Source organism: Sciurus vulgaris (genome assembly GCF_902686455.1).
Source record: "Sciurus vulgaris genome assembly, chromosome: X".
NCBI lineage: Eukaryota > Metazoa > Chordata > Mammalia > Rodentia > Sciuridae > Sciurus > Sciurus vulgaris.
In genome coordinates this window covers 134,192,140-134,216,216 of record NC_136471.1, presented here as the reverse complement: position 1 = coordinate 134,216,216, position 24,077 = coordinate 134,192,140, and the positions used below count along the sequence as shown (strand labels likewise).

Genomic DNA, 24,077 nt, shown 5'->3' with positions numbered 1-24,077 from the left:
GTTGAGCATCCCTGTTTTTTTTAATCATTTTTTCTTTGTTCTAATTAGTTGCACATGACAGTAGAACGCATTTATACATTTTGATAGATCATGCTTACGTTTTGATTGCCACCTGTCAGGTAAGATCAGCGGTGGCATCCAGAGATTCGGGGCTGCTGAAGCCCTTGTGTCTGTTCTGACCCCTCTTTGAGCTCGTGGGGGGTGGACAAGAAGTGCCTGTATTTCCTCCCTGATTGGGAGACGAGCCTTCACCTTCTTAAAGCCCTGGGCTCCGCTTTCGTATAAGGATGGCATCATCGCGTGAGAATGGCGCCAGCTTTTCCGCTTTCCTGACTCTGTCTCCTTTCGGACCGCAGGCACGTCCATCTGGAAAGCCTTTTACTTCACGCCCAAGTTCAACCCCGAGGGCGCCAACGGCTGCTTCGGCACCCACGTGTGCTACTGCCTGGGCAGTTACGTCACCCACCACAACCCGCCTCTGCTCTTCGATATCGCCAGAGATCCCAGCGAGAGAAACCCCCTCACCCCGGACACCGAGCCCCGGTTCCACGACATTCTGAGAGTCATGCAGGAGGCTGCGGACCACCACACCAAGACCCTGCCGGAAGTCCCCAACCAGCTGTCAGTGGGCAACATCGTGTGGAAACCGTGGCTTCAGATCTGCTGTTCCTCCTCCTCTGGTCTGTCCTGTCAGTGTGACCGACAGAAACGGGACCAAGGAGTGGGAAACTAGCCGCTGGCCGCACACATGCCCTGGGCTGCTTTAGGAGTGCTGGGGTCAAGCTGAGCCTGTCTCTTCCTTGGTGACTCTCTCACCGTCGGCCGGAGCAAGGTCTGGAGAGGCCGCCGGTTCTCTTTGGCCTTCCAGCACCCAAGTCTCTGGACTCCTGGGATGGAGAGACATTCACACCTAACACCACTTAGACAGGGACTAAGGTGCAGAGGGACTTCGGATACGAGGGATCCGCAGTGGACAGCGCCCTTTACTTGATCATCTGCAGCTAAGCAGCGTCCAAACACTGAGGCGGGCGGACGATCGGATTTAGAAAGAGTTCCTTAGATCTTAACACGTGTGACTTCCGGAGGGAGGAAGCTTAAAAAGGAAGACCGTCGTCTTTGCTAACGGCCGATGATGGTAATTTCTAGTTTGGTTATGGAGAGGCAAATCAGTATTACCCGAATTAGACAGAGCACCTGATAAATGCTACTCATATATATCATAGATAATTACACATTATATACTTAAATACATATAAATAGAAAGACACTTATAAATACATATATATTTATATATGCATATATACGCAGTTGATTTCTTTACCCAAGAGGGTTGAGATGTCCATGATGTTACCGCTATTTAAAACCAGTAAAAGCTCACAGATGTATTCGACAAATGTACTGTGAAATCCTTCCATGACGTCAGTCTCCCTTGAACCTGATTTCCATTTGGGGTTCGATGGCTTTGATTTCCATCCCAACATGGAGAGTATTACATTTGGATTCCATGGCTTCTTTGATAAGTGGACACTGGGGTCTCCAGGGAACTCGGGGGTACTGCATTTGAGGGGATCCTGTTGTTGGAAGGGGATCCTTTCCAACAGCATTCAGAACGACCAGCTTAGAACGTCCCTGTTGTTTTGAGGGTGGTCAGAGGTGATGGCTTCTCAATCCGTCCACACGGGGGTGATTATCTTCAGTTCCCAGGGTGAGCCGGAGAGGAGAAAGTCCAGCCGGGGCGAATACTTTAGTTTTATCTTGTGATTGACAGATCCAACACAGGCACAGTAAATGATGTTTATGTAAAACTTTCAGTGCAGGTGGGCTTTCTGGAAGCACCTGACAATGTGAGAATGTCTGTCAGGCGATTAAATACCTCGGCAAGCTTCTGGAGACCTCCACGGATGCCTGACGGGTGTGGGATTACTCACTTAACCTGTAAGATGGATGGAAGCAGCACATGAAGCGCCAAGTAGACCTCTCCCTGCCCATGGGTTGGGTTTAAAACTGCTGCAAAATAGAGATTGCCTTTATGGTCCAAGGCATTTCGAAATCCTCTTTTATTTGCAATAACTATATGTATTGTGCATTTCAAACCATTTGCCACCTGAAAGCTTTGCTTTGAATGTATAACAGAAAATTTGATTTTTTTTTTTTTTTAATGTCCGGGAGAGCCCTACCTAACAAAACTTCTTGATGTTGCTTTTTTGTTTGTACCGATTTATTATTTTTTTACAGAGCTGTAAGGCATGACTCCTTGTTTTCAAAGGATCCTGTTGATCTTATGTCTGCAGTTCTGTATGCACAACTGGGTGGGTTTTTGATGCTTTAAACAAATGGTATACAAAGAAATGTATATTCCTCGCATTGCAAAGGGGCCCAAAGTTAAGCACACAGTTCAGTAACATGCACAGAGGTGTCCGTTGCCAAGGTCAGTGCATGGCAGGAAAAACAGAATTGCAACCTAAACATCTAGGATGAAGAATTCAGAGAAGGACCTACAATCAAAATCAGGGGCTTTTTTTTTTTTTTTTTTTTTTTTTTTTTTAAATAAGGAAGAGCGGGGGAGTGTTTGACCCATCTCCAGCAAAGGCTGCGTTCAGCATGCCGGTATCAAATGAAAAGATTGTTTAGAACGTGTGAATGTAAAAGCTAAAATAAAATGTTCCCGGGCAGTTCAGAAGCAGCATCCTAATTCCACGTTGTCCCGGGGGACGCGACAGAACAACCTTGGCCGTTTTCTTGCCGCGGGGTGTGAAGCCACGTGGAGCAGGCCCTTCTTAGCGCCAGAGAGGTGATCTAAGAGAGAAGAAGGAACTGGACGTTCCTGGTCTCCATGAGTAGAGGGGGGCGAGGGCACATGAGGGACACAGCAGGGCCCCCCGCAAAGTTTTAATTTGTTTAAAAAGTCGGACTAAGGGTCAGGATGCAGCTCAGCTCCACACATACGAAGCCCCGGGTTCAGTCCCCAGCACGGCATAAATCGCCATCAATCCACCCGTCCATCAAATACAAGAAAGGAACAGGAACTTTGGGGGTCTGTGAACTTTCCTCCGAGGCCGTGGCAACAGGCAATTTTTGCATTCAGGTCCCATTCTGTTTTGCAAGTGTTTCCACCCTGCAACCCATTCTGTTTTGCAAGTCCTTGACCTCAGGCACACAGCTCCCGGAAGGAAGGAACTCTTACAATCGACAGCCACAATGTTTCCCCAGCTCCCTCTCCGGTTCCTGCTCGCCTTACAATAAGTTTAAACGGTGGGCTTTCTCCAGAGCCAGAGTTCCCAACACTGCACTTTGCAACTGTGGATTGCAACTGTGGAAAAGCTACATGGATGTCCTGGTTTCCGTAACTCTCCTGAAGACGAAGAATAATAGTTGCCATCTTTAACCTGATAAGAAGACCTATATAAATGAAGATGGTAGCGTCACTCTTTAGATCTGTGTCTCCATCAGAGAGCAGGCTCCACCCGATCCCAGCCTCCTCAAGATCTTTCCAATCTCCCTTCACCCCTCACCAGACCTGAGAGTTTGGTTGGGCTGGTTGTGACAGGAAAATATAAATCTCTCTCTCTCTCTCTCTCTCTCTCCCTCTCTCTCTCTCTCTCTCTCTCTCTCTCTCTCTCTCTCTCCTGGATTCCTTAAGAAAAGCCAACATGACCCAGGACCAATCCAAATCTGCAATGTTCTCACATCATAGCTTCAGCACAGCCTGGACAGAGGGAGGATAAAGAGGAAGCAGGAAGTAGGCTTGGGATAAACTGTGCTGTTGGCGTAGAGGCCTCTGACACCCAAGTGCTAAGTCTTGAGCACTACCTTCTTTGTAATCCCCAGAGATTAAAAGTATGAATAGAAAACAGAAAATAGAATCCCTGTGTTGCGAATAACCACACCCGTTAAGTCAGCCGAAATCCAGGGTCTGTGTTTCTCACGGGCACCCTGGGCTGCGCCGATGGATTCTCGGCTTCGCCAGATTAGACTCAGGCTCCAGGACCCACCCATGCTTGCCCTTAAAGCATCCAGTGTGAGCAAGAACCCTGCAAAGTCAGCTTAGCAAACCTCCCGCTCTCCGTGTCTGATACACAGTCCTCAGCCTCCACCCGCCCCAGGTGACATCTGGTCACTCTGGTCCATATTCAGCTAGAATCCAGTAAGGCCACTTTGGCCAGAATCCCCTTCTGAGGTCTCTGCCAACCTCACCCTGCACCTGGGGGCTAAGTCCCCACTTCCCCAGCTGTACTTAGAGTATAGTCCACCTCTCTCCTCTACTGTCCCCATGGCAATGACCTGAATGCTGTCTTCCTTATACGGCTTTAACAAGGGTCATTGGATGGTGATTTTCTTTACCATCATCCATCACAATGCAAAATCTACCTGGGGCTGGAGCCTTGGGGTGCATGCCTATCATCCCAGCAGTTTGGGAGGCTGAGGCAGGAGTCCAGCCTCAGCAAGTTGGAGTCCATCCTCTACAACTTAGGAAGATCCTCAGCAACTCAGCAAGACCCTGTGTCAAAATAAAATATAAAAAGGGCTGGGGATGTGACTCAGTGACTAAGCACTCCTGGGTTCAATCCCTGCTATCAAAGAAAAACTAATAATCATAATCTGCCCTCCAGATGAGAGAGCAACCTTTGAGTTCTGATCACCCTGCATCCTCCAGCCCAACCTCTTCTACCAACACCACCGCCAGTCAACACGACGTAGCCCCATCTCTTTGTTCAATAGGCCCTGAACAAAGTGACCTTAACTCGCCCATATTTAACAGTGTCAGGTACCAGGCTAAGCGGACTCTTACCAATTAAGCAAACATCAGTGTTCCTGATTAGGATGCTGTGAGTTTTAAAGCGAGGCAAGTGTTCCTGAGGAGGAAATATTGACAGGTAACAATTATATCCACTTCCTAAGAAGGTAATGGACCTTCCATACCTGGAGCCCTCAAATGTGGTGCATTTCTATGATTCTACTCAGTAAGTTTAAGTCCTCTGAATGATTTTTTTTTTTTTTTTTTTTTTTTTTTGGTACTGAAGATCTCACCCAGTCCTTAACCACTGAGCAACATCCCCAGCCCTTTTTATTTTTTTATTTAGAGACGGTGTCTCAATGAGTTGCTCAGAGTCTCACTAAATGGCTGAGGCTGTCCTCCAACTTGCAATCCTCCTGCCTCAGCCTCCCGAGTCTCTGGGATTACAGGTGTGAGCCACCACGCCCAGCTTCCCTGAATGATTTTTCATGCTCACACTAAGATCACCTTACAGGATAATAACTCTTTATGTAATAGTGATTGTGCTGGGTTATTAGGAATATTCTAGAAATGGTTTAAAGGGTACGGGAGGATGTGAGTAGATTCTATGCAGGTTTCACACCATTTATGTAAGAGATTTTAGCATCCCCCTGTGTTGGAAACCAATCTCCACAGTCATTGAAGGATGGCTGCAGATAATTTAGATGGAGGGATGATAGTGTTTCTAACCATACGAAGCTGTTTTTAGAACTTATTCTTTGAATTCCCTGTAAACGTTATGACTTCTGAAATACATTTTAAGTAGTGCCTGTGTCTACATAACATGGTCCCCGTGAATGTGATTCTTTGGTTTTGTGGATCAGACATTCACCGCTGGAAAAGATGAACAGACGATGTCCTATCTTAACGCCATCTTCTTTCCCAGCCTTGCGATCAGACTGGGGGACTGGGGTTTAATACGTCCACCTCGTGCATGAGATTCTTGAGCTCTGGTTCTTTCCTTCCGTCTGGTTTTTAACTCTGCAGGGAACGCGAGACACAGAGTCTGTGTAGGCTTTGGGGGACCTTCAGCAGACAGCCTGGAAGGTGCCGGTGTCTAGCGCACCTGCCTCTGCTCCACGTAGGTGACGTCAATCGGGCTGCTGGACGCGGGGTGGAGGAGAGCCATCTGGCCATCTCCTCAGACGAGGGAAAAGCACGGGATGTGTAGCTGCCACGGGAAAGCAGGACAGGAGGGGAGGGCCGTCCATCAGGGCCGGCCTCGGAGACTCTTGGTCCCAGCGATGGCTGAGCCAGAGGGGGGTTCCTGCTTCCCACCCCAGGTGAGGCTGGGAAGGGCTCAGGACGCAGGCCAACGTCACCGGCAGGACCGCGGGTGACGTTCAGTGGGTGTCCTGGGCGGCGACCCTTTTTCAATGCGGAGCTAATTTATTGACTCTGCACGGCACGCTCCCAGCTGGGGTGAGCACAGTCCTGTCACAGCTGAGAAGCCGGCTATCAGTTTCTGCACATACAGGGGCACATTTTTGCTTGGATTGATAGAGTCATCTTTCACTTTTAGAAAAAAGTCAACGGAGGGATGCATGACCTTCAGAAAGGACTGTGCACGTTTCATGCAGCAGAAATTGAGGGTCAGCCTTAATGCAGAAGGATTTGAACTTGACCATCCTCCTGCCTCAGCCTCCCCAACCTCGGGGAAGACAGGCGTGGGCCACCCCGGCAGGCGCCTGTGAACACTTGGAAAACGAACAGTCTTTTGACTTGTTATCCTCTGAATGAGTCTTCCTTAAAAAAAAAAAAAAAAAAAAAAACTCCTATCACAGTTAGTGAATTCTGTTCATTGGGCTCTTATTTTCCACGACAAGACTTTAAAGGGCAACGTTAAAACCACAATGTATCTTTTCCACGGGGCAAAACAACCAGCAAGCTTTTCCCGACTGCTGGCAGGCAAGTCAACACTTTCCTGCAGGGTTTCAATTCGAGAGGAAGAAAATACAACAGAGCTTCCGTGCAGGGGTAAGGCCGGGACTTCTGCATCCGGAAGGGAGAAGGAGCCGGCTGGAGAGGCGGAGGCCAGGCTTAGTCACCCTGCTTCCGTCCACGAGCGATGCTCTTCGGACGTGATGAAGTAGGGCCGGAGAGAACCCGGGCCCCTGGTCTCGGCGCGACAATTACCCAGTAATAGTCCATCCTCAGCCATCTCAGATGCTACAGCAGGAAGGGCCTGATGAATGTCCCCTCTGGGCAGCTCTCTCAGCTCCCAGGCAGAAAGATGGACCGAGTTCCAGCCCCAGCCCGTGTGCCTAGAAAGCCCAGGGACCCTGTGTCTACTCATCGCTTATCGCGGTTTAAAAAAATACATATATCTCTGCAAAATAAAATATTTTTGAAAAAGATGGTCTCCGGGCTTCTCTCCTCTACAGAGGATGCTCAAAAATAAAAGAAATCCTTTCTGGAGATGCAGAGGTTTACTGTGGGACGTGGCCATGACCTTGAGCTCTGGCAGCCGAGAGACGGGAGGCTCCCTGCCCTTCCTAAAAATTGAGGCAATGACTCGATCCTTCCTGCCACAGCCCAGGCAGCCCGGGGAAGCTTCGCTCTGTGAATGCCATGGAGCCCTAGCCTCGCCGAGCAATGGTGGAGGGTCGGCTCTGTCCTCAGCTTCCACGGCCCGCCCAGGCTAGCTGATCCAAACCCTCCTTTTTCTTTCCATTTCTATTTTTTTTTTTTTTCTGCAATATCCCAATTGCAAAATGTTCCTCCTATGGGAGAAAAAGCACTTGGCTTGGTGAATTGATGCGGCCCTCAATCCCCGATTTTGAGGATTTAATTACAACGTAGATAATTCAATTTCCATCACATGAATTGTTCTGGCGTCCGAGAAGGGAAAATCATAAAAACCATGGTGGTTTGAATTTTAGGGTATCATTGTGATCAAGCACAATGATTTTATAGAACACATTTCATTTCTCCTAATAAGAGCGTATTACCCAATCAGAGGCCGTTTCCAGCAGGTCTGTATTAGGATCCGTTTTCACATATCATTCCTACTGTTTAAATTCTGTTTTGTAAGGAAATGCGAACAGAACTATTCCTCTACGCTATTTCCTACTTGGTGGATAAATATCTTCCTGAAACGTAAAATAATATGGATTTGCCAAAGCAAATCCCAATCATCACATTGCCCTAGATTTTCTTTGGCAGAGAAACAGAGAGCTCTTCCCAGCGTGGAACTCGGCTCTCTGGTAAGTGTGTGGTCCTCGTTGGTGGCCGAGACCTTAAACAGCGCAAAAGCAAGGCGTCTCCCTGAAGCACTTACGATGCGGTCTGCGTCTCTACGTTACGTCGGATAGTAGTTTGCTTCGTGACCATTTACACGGGCTTTCCTGTGCTTATGCTTCAAGGGACTGTGTGTTCAGCCTGCCTGCGGAACTTCAGCCGCATGGAGGGAAAAATAAGGAAAGCATGTCTCATACGACCGCTTCCATTTTAAAATCCTGCTTTATCACTGCCTGGAACTTCCAGATGGCAATGCGAGATAGCAAGCATTGTAATTGCCCGGCCTATTTCTTAAATGATGGTGAAAATGTCAAGCACATTCTAAAGCAGAAAGGTTGCAATATGGAGCCCCCGAGACCTCATCCCTGAGCTGCAAAACTGATCACCGTGTTACCAAGCTGCAGCCACGTCAGTTGTCACGAAGTCTCCCGTTTTCCCCTTCTCATCCTTGAGCAAAAATCGAGACTTTTTATGCTTCGGGATGTCCTGCCTAAATCGCTCTGACAGTAGTTGTTCTTTTGAGCATCTGCATTTTTATTTTAAGTCCAACACCAAAGAAAAGAGAATTTATGGCATCTGTCTTTTTAAGGAGTAAATTGCAAAGATGGCAAATTGAGTAACTCCATCGATCATATATATCACTGTGTGTTGTGTGTCAAAAAAAAAAACTCAACCCGCAATGGCTTCATGCAACACCCAAGTTATGGAACTGCTGGCTTTGTGGGAAATCAGGGGAATGATTTCTCGGGGCTAGGCGGAGCTCAGGGGGGGTCTTGGCTGGCTCACATTTGCATTAGGTCCATGAGCAGCTGGGGGCTCTGGGTCATGAGTGGCCTCCTCAGGAGGTAGGGGCATTTTGAGTCTTTGTGTGGCTTTTGCATTCTGCAGCAAACTAGCCCAGGCTTGTTCCCAGGGTTGCAGTACTAGGGTTTTCAGATTCAGCCGGACTGGACAAGCCCCCCTCCCTTGCTGATGTCTTGCAAGTCTGGACGTGTCCATTTGCAGATCGCCTGCAGGCTCAAACCGGGCAGGTGGCCCTGCCCAGATGAAAGGGCTGAATTGATACACTCCAGCTCTTGAAGGGAAGACGCCAACCATGTGGGCGTGGAAAGGGTCTGAGTCCAGTTTTACCATCCACGTCGCAAATTGAAATCGTAGCAGCTACCGCCAAAGGAAATCAATGGGGCTGAGCAGACAGCTGCAAAAAATTCTCTTGTGCAAAAATAGCCAAATGTTCTTAAGTTGATTTTAAGGAGGAGCTTCCAGAATCCACTCAGGGTCAGCCTGAAATAGGCTTTTCCAGAAGGGACACTCAAAAGAGAAGCCCGCTCCCCCAGGGAATGACCCGTTGACATGTGCAAGCTCAAAACCCCCTGCACAGAACCTGGTACCTCCCTGCCTCAAAAGGACCATGAAAAAGCATGGTGATCATCTACGCCTGCACAAAAGAGCCCCCAACGCTCTCTTCTCTCCATCCAGCCAGCGAGCAGCTTCAGGTTTGAGTATAGCACCTGTCTCTCCGTGACAGGAGGCTGACCCTCAATCAAAGCTTTTTCATTTTTGCTTAAATTCCTTGCCTTGCATTGGCTTTAGTGCCCGTGGGGGTGCTGAGACTTTGCTGGGTATCTCACAGGGTAATCGTAGGGCAGTGAAGCGACTCTGTGTCGCGCCCTCCTGCCCCCCCGCTGGTGGATGCCCGCCATTACGCATTTGTGCAAACTGGAGAATGTCCCAATACTCCAGAAAATGCACGAGAGTCACTTCAAAGGAACCTCTGCCTACACCAGGGACAGAATGAAATATCGGTTGAGCGAGACTCCACCTCGGCCCCACCCTAGGCTGACCTACATCAGCACCATGTCCTCCTCCCCAGTCTCCCTCTTCCCACACCATCCACTCTTGGCATTTCTTCCGCGGAAGTCCATATTGGGAAATGAGGTTATTTCGACTGCTTCCCTGATCTATTTCGGGCAAAACTAGGAGCCGGAATAGGAAGGAGCCATGGTGTTCTGGCTACAAAAATGGCAGAGATTTTTTTTTTTTTTTTTTTTTTTTTTTTTGTCACAGTGCAACTCTCCAATGTACCTAGCAAAATATCGGAGGATTTAAGAAACATAGGTTCCAGAAACTTCCACTGAAAGAAGTCAAGTTGGCAAGGGGTTTTGCAAGCACTGTTGAAGCTGCTCTGAGGACCCACATCACAACGGCAGCCTTGAGAGAGTCAGATGCACCCAACGCAGGTGGGAAGATGGGAGAAGAAATAAGAGACTGTTTGTCTTCAGGGCTGTCTAGATTATCCAGAAATAAGTAAACTGCAGAAAGACCCTTCCGTTTTTTATGTGTTCTTGTTTGCATTTGGAATGTCCCCCAAAGAGGTTAGTGCTGAAGGGTTGGACCCCAATGCTGTCAGGTCCGGAGGTGGGGCTGTGGCAAGTGATTGGGTCACAGGGGCTTGGACCTCATCCGTGGATGAAGCCATTGGTGGGTTCATGATTGAATGGGTGGTGGAAACCGCAGGTGGTGGGAGCCCAGTGGGAAGAAGTCACCATGAGCATGCCTTGGAATGGTATATCTGGTGCTGGTCCCTTCCTCGATGTTTCTGTCCCTGGGCTGCTATGAAGTGACCTGCTTTTCTGTGCCCTATTACGAGCCCACCATGATGTTCTGCCTCACCTACAGTCACGCGATCAAGCAATGCTAGACTAAAATCTCTGATACCGTTAGCTGGAATAAACCTTCCCAGCTTTCGGTTTCCGGTCTCAGGTATTTCGTCATAGCAATGAAAAACTAACAGCACTCTACACTAACCCTGTGGCTTTCATGGAATTGGGAAGCTTGCATTTCTCCAACCTCCCCATCCTCCCTGGAATTCCTGGGAGGAAAGTGTTGACTTTTTTCCCTTGGGTTATTATGTGGGTAGAATATTGATCTGTTGCTCCTGGTGGTCACCTGGGATAGTAGAGTCCTTGGAGACATTGGGGTCATCACAGGAGAAAGCAGAAACGAGAGAGACCAAGTCTCTGCCACGTGGCTGGGGAACCTTGCCTCACCCAGATCTGAAGCTAATGGTATCAGTCAGTGTTACTTTGCAAGATGGTAGAAAGTACAGGAGGATTGGGAGCACTTGCCTCTCCTAGGGGCTAATCTGGGTACTGACGCAGTGCTAGATGCTCGAGTCTCATTGGCTGGAATGCAGTCACATGATCAGACCAAACCACAAAGGAGGCTGGGAAGTGGATCCTTTGGCAGGCTCAGATCTTTAAAACACCGTAATTAGGGAAGACATGCTGAGCGGACGTGGCAGGTCCCTGGGGTAGCCTCTCCCACCCTCACTGATAACACACATCCAAGCTATCGTCCGTCTTGCTGACGTGACATCGTCCTATGCTCCTAGTATAGCCACGAGGGAGCCATCCTTCTTTCCTCAATTTAGAACAGAAAAAAAAAAAAAATGTATATATGTCACTTGAGGACATGATTACTCAGCAGGTGGGTAAAGTAATGAAGAGATTCTGGGCAGAAGGTGGGAGGAGATCCAGGAGAGAGAAAGAGAGAGGGTAAAAGTGTATTTTACAGCCGAGTAATTGCACATCCCCGGATGCATGAGTGTGTGTGTGTGTGTGCGTTTATGATTCATCTGAGGGAACGAGGCGGTCTGGACGTGAGAGGCAGGTTTGCAGAGGTGAACACAGACCGGTTCTCAGAAGGAGGCCAACACCTGTCTCAGAAGTTCAACGTTGGGGCTGACTCTCTGTTACATCCCCAGGGGCTGCGTGGATCAGCCGGGCAAAAGGAGGCATGCAGGATAGCCGGAGGCTTCCATATGTCACTGAGGAGGCAAGAAATCCCCAATTCTGTCTTACTCCAAGGGGGGCAAAATGCTCCCATCTGTACAGTGATCTGCACGAGGCAGAAATGCCTCCCTGTGTCCCAGGGAGTCTCTTCTGTGGTCCAGAAGAGGCTGGGAGGGAGGCCCCCTTGCAGAATAGACAGCGGCATTGGGTCTCTGCAACCCTTTCCTGTTTCCTGGGGGCAATGGAGATGCGACAACCCTGTGCCCACCCTGCCTTTTGCCCAGCGCCCCTCAGAGAGCCCTCCAGGACCCTGTGGGGAGGAGAAGTTCAGTCACGTTAGGATTGTTACTGAAGCCGAGGAGTCGCCGTAGCAATCAACTGCTTGCTGTCTGTCGCAGTTGCATGGATGCCAAGAGATCCATCTCTGAGGACAGATGGGTGTTCCTCCCTCTTCCTTATTGACTCCGAGTCACCGTATAAAATGCTACACAATCAAACAAATAATGGCCGAACGTGGACCTGGAAGTGCCGTAAATTCCACGGCAGGCAGGCAGCGAGGGGTCGGTGTATTTGGAGGTGATTGTTCTACCTGGAGCTCTTTGCAGAATGACCCCTGCAGAAGCTTCTCCTCAGAGGTCAGGCCAGCCTCTGAATTAGTAGCCTCCTTCCCTCCTCACCTCGGGCCACCCAGCGGAACACAGAAAGGGCTCGGGACGGGAGCAGACTGCAGATGCGTCTTCAGGGGACGGTGGCCGAGCAGAGGCTGGGGCAGATTTCTTGCTGGGGATTGGAGATCGGGAACCTCGGAATCCGAGGCCAAGGCAGAGAGAGCTGAGACTGAGATGTCACAGGCTGTCGCCTCTCGGGGGACCTGGGAGGACAGCTGAGGTCTGACGTTATGAGAGAGAAGTCGGTAAAATCAGGAAGGGGAGGTGGAATACAGAGCAGCTGATGGGTGGAGAAGGTGCAGAAGAAAACAAGAACAGGCTTCCACTCCGGGTCTCCTGGGGCAAGTCTGTGCTTGGTGTTCTTCCTGTGGATTCCATGAAGTGTCCATGAATTCTTATAATCTCGTGCACTTTCCCCCTAATTTAGTTGCCCTGAGAGGATATCTGGTGGCTGAAATCATTCAAAACGAAACAAAACACACTGCACTTCAAATCAAAATTACCTGACACTTACTGATTATTTACTAGATACCAAGCGATGTTCTAAAACCCGTAGGTACTGGGTTGGTTTTTCATTGCTTTGACCAAAATATCTGACGAGAACAAGTTGGAGGAGAAAACGTTTATTTTGGGCTCAGGGTTTCAGAAGTCTCAGCCCTTGGCTGGCTGACTCCGTTGCTCCATTGCTCTGGTCCCAAGATGAGGCAGAACATCATGGCGGCAGGGCACGGAGGAGGAAATCTGCTCAGCTCCTGGTAGCCCGGAAGCAGACAGCAGAGAGACAGAGAGGAAGGGACGGCAGACCAGATAAACCTTTCCAGAACACACCCCCAGTGTTATGGTTTGGATGTGAGGTGTCCCCCCAAAAGCTCACATGTGAGACCATGCAGGAAGGTTCAGAGGAGAAGTGAGTCTTAACCCAATCAGTGGATTAATCCCTGATGGGGTTAATTGAAGTGGTAGGTGTGGCTTGAGGAGGTGGGAACTGGGGCGTGGCTTTGGGGTACCTATTTTGTATCTGGAGAGTGGAGTCTCTCTCTCTCTGCTTCCTGATGTTGTGAGCTGCTCCCCTCCACCATGCTCTCACGCCATGATGTTCAGCCTCCCCTCGAGAACCAAAGAATGGAGCCAGCCTTCCGTGGACTAGGACTTCTGAAACCACGAGCCCTCAAGTAAACCTTTCCTCCTCTACAATTGTGCTGGTCAGATCCTGTTAGACACAGCAGCAAAAATAGCTGACCCCAGTAACTTTCTTCTTCTTACCCATTCCCAACCTCCTGCTAATTCATTCAGCTACCCATGGGCCCAGAGCCCGAAATCACTATCTAAAAGCCCCACCTCGAAACCTTGCTGTGTTGGGAATCATGCTTCCAACACATGAGCTCTGGGGTCATTTCCATGTACACAGTATGTATATTGGCTCCTTTATTTCTCAAAAACCGCTATTCGGTATTTTACGCACATTTTTTCAGAGGTAGGATCTGAGAGTGGGTAAGGAAATTTTCCCACTGAGTGAGACTCGCACTCTTAACCACTCTATTACGATTCCGATCAGAGAGATTCATGGCAACTCATTCGGTTGTTTGTTAACCTGCAGGAAATACGAATTTCGTGGTCCCTTCATGACGTAAGTCGAACATCCCTAGTCTATGAACGAACCTACTCGTGTGCAAAACTGCAAAACCTGAAAATGTTGAGCTTTGTCGCGATGCCACAGGTAGAGAGTTCTGCACCTGACCTCTTGTGACAGGTTGTAGCCAGAACACAGATGCGCTGAAAATATTCTGTGACGTCACCTCCAGGCTAGATGTATAGGGTATAAATGAAGCATCAATGAATTTCTTGTTTACGCTTGTGTTCCTTTCCCAAGATATCTCACTGCGTGTGTGAATTATTCCAACATCTAAAATCTAAACCCCCGGTGACCAGCATTTTGGATAAGGGGTGCTCCACCTGTATCAGATGCTGGACTCAGCAGCCTCACCCGTGTACCGACATTATCCTTACCCAGAGCTTTATCCCTGCTACTTCTCCAAGAGTCCTGCTTCCCAGGCTAGCTGTCCCTCCTTGAGTATTATTACCTCTCCTCTGGCCACTTACTGACCTGAACACATGGAAGTCCTTTGGCTAACACATCTGTGAGGGTTCCACCCTCTGTCTTAAACATTCTGGATGCCAATGCATTTCATTTCAACTCTCTTTCACATGATTTCTGAATGCTAGACTCTTTGACTCTCACATGTGTGCATTGAAAACTAATTAGAAAAAATAAAAAAATAATAAAAAAGAAAAAAGAAAAGCAATATAGAAATTCCTCAGAAAATTTGGAATGGAACCACCATCTGACCCAGCTATCTCACTCCTTGGTTTATACCCAAAGGACTTAAAATCAGCACACTACAGTGATGCAGCCACATCAATGTTTATAGCAGCTCAACTCACCATAGCTAAACTATGGAACCAACCTGGGTGCCCTTCAACAGATGAATGGATAAAGAAAATGTGGTACATCTACACAGTGGAATACTACTCAGCCTTCAAGAAGAATGAAATGAAGGAATTTGCCAGTAAATGGATGGAACTGGAAACTACCATGTTAAGTGAAAAAAGCCAAACTCAAAAACCAAAGGCTGAATGTTCTCTCTGATGTACAGATGCCAACACACAATCAGGGTTGGGGATGGAAGAATAGAAGGTCACTGGATTAGGCAAAGGGGAAAGAAGGGTAGGGAGGGGATGGGAATAGGAAAGACAGTGGGATGAATTGGACATTATCTTTTTACGTACATGAATACACGACCAGTGTAACTCTGCATCATGTACGACCACAAGAATGGGAAGTCATACTCCAGGCATGTACAGTATGTCAAAATACACTCTACTGCCATCGGTATCTCAAAAGCACAACAACCAAAACATCAAATATGTCCGCTGACATCTCTCCAGGATCTTTTCTCCATCAGGCTGGTGACTTCAGCCTCTTCCCCTGCACCATCTCCTCCCACCAAATGTCCCCTTTGGCTGCATCCTGTCACAGAAACCCCGGCCACCCAGGCTTTAGCATCTCACACAAGAATCTGGTGCTTCTTTTCTTGCTAGACGGAGTCCAAGGTCATTGGTGGTCTCTCAGCTGCCCACTGCAGCGGCCTCATTCCCTGCTCATGGTGCTAGAATTCTGTCTTCTTGGACCTGGTTGATCAGCCCTTCCTCCTAAGCCCTCCTTTCTGGGGTCAACGGTACCTCGCATTCCAAGGGCTCATTTTAGCTCATGCCTGACCCCTTTTTCTAGGAGGAAGTCTCTGTTTCTCCGCCATTTTCCCCTTGACCCTACTCCCTTCTTCCTTTCCATTCAGGGTAGGGATTTTCCCCCTTCCATGGATCTTTTTTCTCTGCTTTTATTTTACACTCTCTCACACTACGTTTTCTGGCAGTGACTTCCAACCTCCTACCATTGGTAGTCGTCTTAGTCCTTTGTGACGACGCCACAGACTTAGTGAGTGGTAAGGAAAGAGGCTCCTCTCGGTGCATGGCTCTGGAAGTCCCAGGTGGAGTACTGGCATCAAGTGATGGTTTTCTTGCTGCCAGAGTCCCGAGGAGGACAGGCGTCACATGAGAAGAAACACGGAGGCTGTGTGTGTGTGTATGTGTTTTCGAGTCTCTGTTTCTCTCCTCATAAAGCCACCAGGATTCAATCAAAGAAGCTCCATCTTGGTGACCTTCTCTAATTCTAACCACCTTCCACAGACCCCCCTCCAAACACCAAGACGGGTTTAATTTTTCCTTTGTTCACGTGCTGCAATGGTGGCGAGGTACACCCCAACCTGAGTTTTGGGGGACACCAACCGTCATCACCCGTCACCTCTACCTGGGGTTGCCGTCCGTGTTACCATGGCCGAGCGAGACACCTGAAACCCAACGCATCCCAAACAGAAGGGCTCGACCTCCTCTTTCCCTGAGGAACAAGGTAGGTACGGCCCTTCCCTCCCTCTCTTGGCTAATGGCACTCATCATCTTCCAGTCGCCTCCTGTTCTTTCTCAACTTCTCATTCGATTTTTGATCGAGTTCTGCTTATTCTACTTTAGAAATAGCTGCTGAACTTTTATTGATTCCAAATGTCACTCTCGTGGTGTTGGGTCACATTATCTCTGATCTAGATGGTTTCTGATGGATTGTCCTTCCTCTGTCTTCCTGTGCCCTCTAATTTGCTCCATGGGACCAATGCTAGAACTTTCTCTCTCGACACTCACGCCCCACCTTATCTTTTCTTGCTCAGCTCTCCATATTTTTCACAGTCTAGCCATACCTAGCCATTACCTCCCCTTGGTTATAGCCATGCACCTTGGCTCAGGGTAGCGGATTCTGTTGTCTGCAATGAATTTTCTCCTTCTCCCCTTATGGATTCAGGATTCGTTTTCCATAGCCGCCATGGAAAATTACCTTGAGAGCATCAGTATGAAACATCACAGCTTCAGTATCTCACAGTCGGGTAGAGTTTGGGTGGTTGTGGCTTCTTTCTTTTCTCTGGATGTAATAAGGTTGAAATCAAGATGGTGGCCGGCCTGAGCTTGGATCTGGAGGCTCAGAGGGAGAATCCACTCTCCAGTGCATGCACGTGTCTGGCAGGATCTGGGTCCTCACAGCTGTGGGACTGAGACTCCTATCACCATGAGCCGTCCACGTTCTTTATCATGGTGCCCAGTCCATCTTCCAACCAGTGCATGGGGTCCCTCCCATGAGCTCACTCTCTGAGACGTTTCCTCCCCACCAGCTGGAGAAAGCCCTCAGCTTTCCTGAATTATCCTGGTGCGGGATAATTCGGGATAAGGTCTACACCACAAAGATCCACTTGCGCACGCAGTTGTCACATAACTTCACATATTCAAAGTTTACTGGAGTCTGGGTGTCTGGAGAGGGGATTCTGCCCACCATGAGAGTCCACTAAATTTTCCGAAATACAAATGCTCTCTATGAAGAGATTTTTCACTCACTTGCTTCCTTCAAGGTATTAACAAACACCGTGCTTATGAATGTTCTCTGACATTTACCTTTGGCAGCCGTTTATTGCAGGAGCTTATTTAGGAATACACCGCCCACCATGCGCAAACAATTATATGGGCTCAGGCAACGAACCTGATTACCTTGCAGGGTCTAGCACGCTACGTACTGTGCGTTTCTCAAGTAAAATGTTCTGTGAGTAAATATGTAATGTGTAATATGTTCTGTGAGGGGCAGATGAATGTTCCTTAAACCCTTGCTGTGTCAAGGCACCGTGATTTCCAGATCCTGAACAATTTGAAGACATTGATGAATGCAAAACGTGATATGCAAATGTTCTAAGTTTGACCCACAGCAAGAGATTCTCTCATGCATAGAGAGGGATAAATAACTCACACGCTTGTTCTATTATTTCTGCAAAGCAAAATACCGCAAAAGGAGGAGGACATTTATTTTTATTCTGCAGTCACTGGACAGCAGGATTCCAGGCATGACTGGATTGGATTCTGTGACTCAGGGTGTCTTGCAAAGCTGAAATTGAAGCGTCAGCCAGAGCTGGGGTCTTGTGTGAAAGTCTGACTGGGAAAGAGTTGCTTCTAAGCTGACGTGGTTGTTGACAGACACATTGTCCCTGCAGCATTTGGAAGAGATCTTCTCTTACCCTGTGGGGAATTCCAACATGGCAGTTTGATTCTGTGAAAGGTTCCTGGTGAATTTTCCTCAGGGATAGAGGAGGTTAACTCATTCCGTTTGGGATGCATTGACTTTAAAGTGTCTTGCAAAGAAATGATAACACTGGCTGCATCTCCAGGTAGAGATGAGGGCCATTGCTGTTGTTGAGTAAGGTTTTCAGCCCCATGCTAGGTATTAAGAAGCCATAATGCTACGCAAGCCAAGAATCCAGGAAGGTCTGAAAGCAAGACAGACATCACTACTCCTGGTTACCTGAGGCTGCTGTTCCATTTCTGCAAGTTACTCAGGGCAGGGGATTCCACAATGGTGTAACCACAGGTAGGACCTTTGGGGGCCATCTGAGCATCTGCCAGACAGACACAGGTGTTCAACCACCTGAAATCATTCATTAGATTGAAGAACCTGTGCCTTGGGATGTGTGAATGAGAACCAGGGACTGTAGAGTTTAGGGGATGTGATCAGTAATGTAGATAGAGACTCTTCAGGAGGCTGAGACAGGAGGATCACAGATTGGAGGCCAGTCTGGGCAACTCAGAGAGACCCTGTCTCAAAATAAAACATAAAAAGACTGGGGGTGTAGTTAGTGGTAGGGCACTTGCCTGGCAGGTGTGGCAACCTGGATTCCACCCCCAGGACACCCCTCCACACACACACACACACACACACACACGTACACACATATCAGATGGATTTTGAGGAAAGTGATTTGGCAGATGGAGAGAGAAGAAATGAAAGTCTAACATGACTAATCTTGAGACGAATAATCAGAGCGGATCCTAGAGGTCTATAACCCTGCCTGTCTCCCTCTAAACTTACGAAAGTAAGATACAACATGGGTTTGTATGCAGGAACCAGGAGGCTTCTCAAACAGTGCTTCCTGAATGGTCTGATCTCCGGAAGCTTCTTTTGTCGTAAATAATTGAGGACCCACAGAGATTTCTGTCTCCTGATGTATATAACAACTTAGAAGTTAAAACTGAGATGTTTAGAAACTCTTTAAAGTTCAATTAAAAGTAACACTAATGACTGTACCTGAGGTTAACATAAAAAGAGGATTTTGAAAATATAGTCATATTTCCCAAAATAAAAGACTGAGATGCATGCTATCACTTTGCAGTTCTGTAGGTATTTTATTTTATTTTACTTTGGGGAGTATGGGGGATTGAATTCAGGGACACTCAACCACTGAGTCACCTCCCCAGCCCAATTTTGTATTTTACTTAGAGACAGGGTCTCACTGAGTTGCTTAGGGTCTCACTTTTACTAAGACTGGCCTCCAACTTGCGATCCTCCTGCCTCAGCCTCCCGAGCCGCTGGGATGACAGGCACGTGTCATCGTGCCTGGCTTTCACAGGTATTTTAAATGTCAGGTTTTCATAATAGATATCTGAACTGTCACATCAGCAGATGCATTCAATGTCTTACGATAAATTATCTTAGTTGATGTGTATGAAGAAAATGTAGTCTGTCATTGAGATGTGCTTAGAACAGAGTTCATCAGATAATTTTGGATATAGGTCTCTGATACATTGTCAAAAGGAAATAAGCCAAACCCTAAAAACCAAAGGCCGAATGTTCTCTCTGATCCGCGGATGCTAATTCACAATAAGGAGGCAACTAGGGTAGAATAGAGGTACTTTAGGTAGAGGGAGTGGAGGAAGGGAAGGGTGTGGGGCAGGAAGGACAGTAGAGTGAACAGACATGGTGACTCATGTGCATGTGTGACTGCATGACCATGTGATCCTGCAACATGGACAGTCAGAAAGATGAGAGACGACCCTCCATTTATGTCTGATCTGTCAAAACGCATCCGTGCCTTCTGCTGTCATGGATAACCAATTAGAACAATTAAAAATTTAAAAACTACTTAATAATGTTAGTTTTGTAAATATTAATTAAAAAGTGTAATCAAAACACCGATCAGGAAAATTTCTCTCTCTGCAACACTAAAACCTACTGTTCTATTTTGCATCCAGTGTGCCTCTCGTTAGCCAGGCCTGATTTTGGGAAAATAACCTTCCACTACATTATATTTCCACATACTTATTCATCTTACTATTCAACATCAAAAAACTCGCATTTCATTAGAACACATAAAAAAATCAACTATAAAAAGCAGCTCACATTTCTCAATCTCACCAGGTATTTAAATGTGGAGACACCGCCGCCCTCTTGGTGGCCAGACTGAAATTTCTAAACATTCTCATTTTCTCTTGTATTCTCCGGTTTTTATCCTGGACAACGGATGTCAGCAGTGGTTTTCCATGAAGTGCCAAGCTGTTCCTTTTTGTCTTTAGGAAAACGTGTGGGTCGTACCAGAACCTGAATCTCATAGACTGTCGAACATTCTTTCCAACAAAGATGGCAGCCACTGGTCCCTGTGCTGCCTAAATGTCGGAACAGGTTCTTTTCCTGAAGACACACCTCCACCTTCCACTGTGCAGGAGAAGGGCTTTGGATATACTTCTCGTCTTTTGGGGCAGAATATTCCAAAGACATGTTCTCAAGAGATATTCAAGAAAATCCATAATTTCTACAGCTCCCTCCAGAGCACTCCCAAGTGAAATATCTCCCAGGGAACTAACTGGGTTCCGCACTTTGCAAATTGATACACTATAACATAATGAGCAGCATGCCTGAGGGATCCTTTAAGGGAAAGTCACAAAAGTTGACAGCTACTTAGTGCAGAACTCAGCTACACCTCTTATATCAGCTTTTCAGTTAAGCTTGTGTGTTCATCAGCTTCCCATTACTATAAGAAAATACCCGAGATAATAAAGGTAGGAAGAGGAAAGGTTTCTCTTCATTCACAGTCTTGAAATTTCCAGTTCACGCTCAAGAGGCCCCATGGCTTTGACCTTTGTGCTTGGTGGAAATGTATAGGGGAGGAAACTCCTCACCTTGTGAGCCAGGAAAGAGGAGGAAGAAGAAGAGACTGGGGTCCCACAATCCCCTTGATAACAGCTCCAATGATCAAAGGTCCTCCCATCTGTCCCCACTTCTGAGAGGTTCCACCACCTCCCCACAGTGGGAAACCACTACCTGGGGACAAATCCTCCAAACCCATGGACCTTGGGGAACCCTCATCTAAAGCATAGCACATTTTTCTTCCGTCTGTTCTCTGCTCACCAAAACAAAGCGAAACTCTTTCACTCAGGAAGAAACTTAATCCTGGTGTCACTGTGACAAAATGCCTGAGAAAAGAAAACTTAAAAAGAGGAAAGGTTTAGGCTCATCTGGGCTCACAGTTTTGGAAGTTTCAGTCTAGTCATTTGGCCCTGTTGCTCTGGGTCTGTGGTGAGGCTGGACATCAGGACAGAAAGGACATGGTGGAACAGAGAGGCGATGAGGCTAGTGATGGGTCTCCACCCCTCCACGGGGTCCAGTCTCCTGCGGTCTCCACCACCTCCAGTGGCACGTTCCGCTAGAAGCTCATCAGTGGGTCAAGCCACTGAGCAGGTCACAGTCCTCATGAGCTCGTTACCCTTCCCCAGAGCCCCAGCTCTGCACGTGGCTACACTGAGGACGCGACTTCCGCACACAAGGAGACATTCCAGGGAGAGTCCAGGTCCAAACCCCAACGACTGGCTCCCTCTCTATCCGTCAGAACTCGGGCTTCGGAACTGGTGTGTGGCTCTGTGATCACTGGTCGCTGTTCCTAAATGCTTCCCTTGTCCTCCTCTACGTCTCTGAATGTCCCCCTCGCTCACCCGGACCCCGCATCTCGCGAGGATTCCGTGTCCCTCCTACGGACTCCAGGCGACGCTGGCCAGTACAAACAGAAAGCGTGGTAGGGAGAGATTAATAGAAGCCAAGATGGAAATTAATTCAGTAACTTAGGAGCACGTGTCTTCTAATTGCTCCTGTCCCTCTGGGGTTTGCACAGGGGAAAATCTAAAATGCAGTGGTGATTTTAAATGTTTGTGGCCCACAGGGGTTAAAAAATGGTCTATCCTCCAATTAAGAAGCTTCTGCACAGCGAAGGAAGCAATCTGGTATGTGAAGAAAGAACCTACGGAGCGGGAGAAAACCCCGGCTCGCTCCTCTTGCGACAGAGCAGTCTCGTCCAGACTATCTAAAGAACTCAAAGGCTTCACAGCGTCACGCACAGCAACTTAGAACACATTTTTAAAAATACACCAAAAAAAAAAAAAAAGATCAAATGACCCAATGAACAAATGGGCCAATGAGTCCAACAGACAATTCTCAGTGGCTCAACACAAATGGGCAACGGATACGTGACGGAGCGTTCAACGCCGTGAGCAACAGCGGAAAGGCAAGTCAAAACCACACGGAGAGCTCATCTCACCCCAGTCAGAATGTGAATATGAACAGGAAGGATCCAAAGAGTGATGAATGGTGCAGAGGAGGTGGAGAGAAAGAAGACCTTTACGATGCGGTGGGACTGTGACTTAGTACCATCACTGTGGAAATCAGTGTGCAGGTTCGATCCATGCACACCCATGTTTACAGCAGCACAATACACAACACAACAGTCAAACTACGGAAACTGCCTTGTTGTCCATCGATGGATAAAGAACCTAGGAGCCCTTCAACAGATGAATGGATAAAGAAAATGGGGGGTCTATACACAATGGAGTATTATACAGCCACAAAGAAGAATAAAGTTATGTCATTTGCAGGAAAATGGATGGAGCTAGAGACCACTATGTTAAGCGAAGTAAGTCAAACTTAGAAAGTCAAAGGGTTGTATGTTTTCTCTCACATGTGGAAGTTTGAGAGGAAAAAGGAAAAGAAAGGTAGTGGTTCAGGGATCTCATGAGAATGAAAGGGAACTCAATAGAGGAAAGGGACCAGGGGGTAGAGGGTGGGAAGTGGGGAAGTACTGGGAAGTGATATTGGCGAGTTATTTTGTTCTGCTGTGTGCATGCATGAATATGTAACAACAGATCCATCAATATATACAACTGGAATGCACCAATAAAGAAATGAGGAGCCACCATTTGACCCAACTATCCCACTCCTCAGTTTATACCCCCAAGGACTAAAGGACCAAGGACTACAGTGATGCAGCCACAACTATATTTATAGCAGCTCAACTCACAATAGCTAAACTATGGAACCAACCTAGGTGCCCTTCAACAGATGAATGGATAAAGAAAATGTGGTACATCTACAGAATGGAATATTACTCAGCCTTAAAGAAGAATGAAATGATGGCATTTGCAGGTAAATGGATGGAGTTGGAGACTATCATGCTGAGTAAATAAGCCAAACCCCAAAAACCAAAGACCGAATGTTTTCTCTGGTATGCGGAGGCTAATTCACAGTAAGCTGGGTGGGGAGGGGAGGCTAGGGAAGAACAGAGTTACTTTGGATTAGGTAGAGGGAGTGAAGGAGGGAAGGGTGTGGGGCAGGAAGGACAGTAGAGTGAACAGACGTGATGACTCATGTGCATGTGTGACTGCATGACCATGTGATCCTGCAAAATGGACAGTCAGAAAAATGAGAGGTGACCCTCCATTTATGTCTGATCTGTCAAAATGCAGCCATGCCTTCTGCTGTCATTGGCAACTCATTAGGGCAAATAAAATAAATGAGGAAATAAAAAGTGTCCTGGGCCCAGCAGACTTCTCGTCATCAGCTTATTTTGGGCAACATGGCTCAGAAATTTGTAGGAACCCTTAATCGTGGGCTGTTTTGTATCTCTGCTGTGGTCAGTTTGCATCTGGCTGAGACGCATCCCCAGGTGTAGGTGAATGCCTCTTCAGCGCGAAGCCCAGGACAGGAACCAGAGAACTAAATAGGGCCTTTCTGGCTCTCCATGGAGCCTCAGTCCCTTTCCTGTGCAACCGGAATAAAACTATCGACCCTTGAGGATTGTCGTAAAACTAGGAACGATATATGTGGAATGCACTGCGCCTACTAGACTCTCGATAAGCCCAAGTCGT

General features: G+C 47.6%; 1 protein-coding gene across 5 annotated transcripts in view; it reads left to right on the top strand.

Moving 5' to 3' along the window:
- The window catches only part of STS (steroid sulfatase), a 437,786-nt gene extending 435,247 nt beyond the window's left edge, over positions 1-2,539 (top strand). For all 5 annotated transcript variants that reach the window (XM_079123184.1, XM_079123182.1, XM_079123183.1 and 2 more), the window contains exon 11: positions 357-2,539. In XM_079123184.1, the coding sequence (XP_078979310.1) occupies positions 357-733 (377 nt within the window). In that variant the 3' untranslated portion in view covers positions 734-2,539. The remainder of the gene's footprint in view (positions 1-356) is intronic.
- The last annotated feature ends 21,538 nt before the right edge of the window (positions 2,540-24,077 follow it).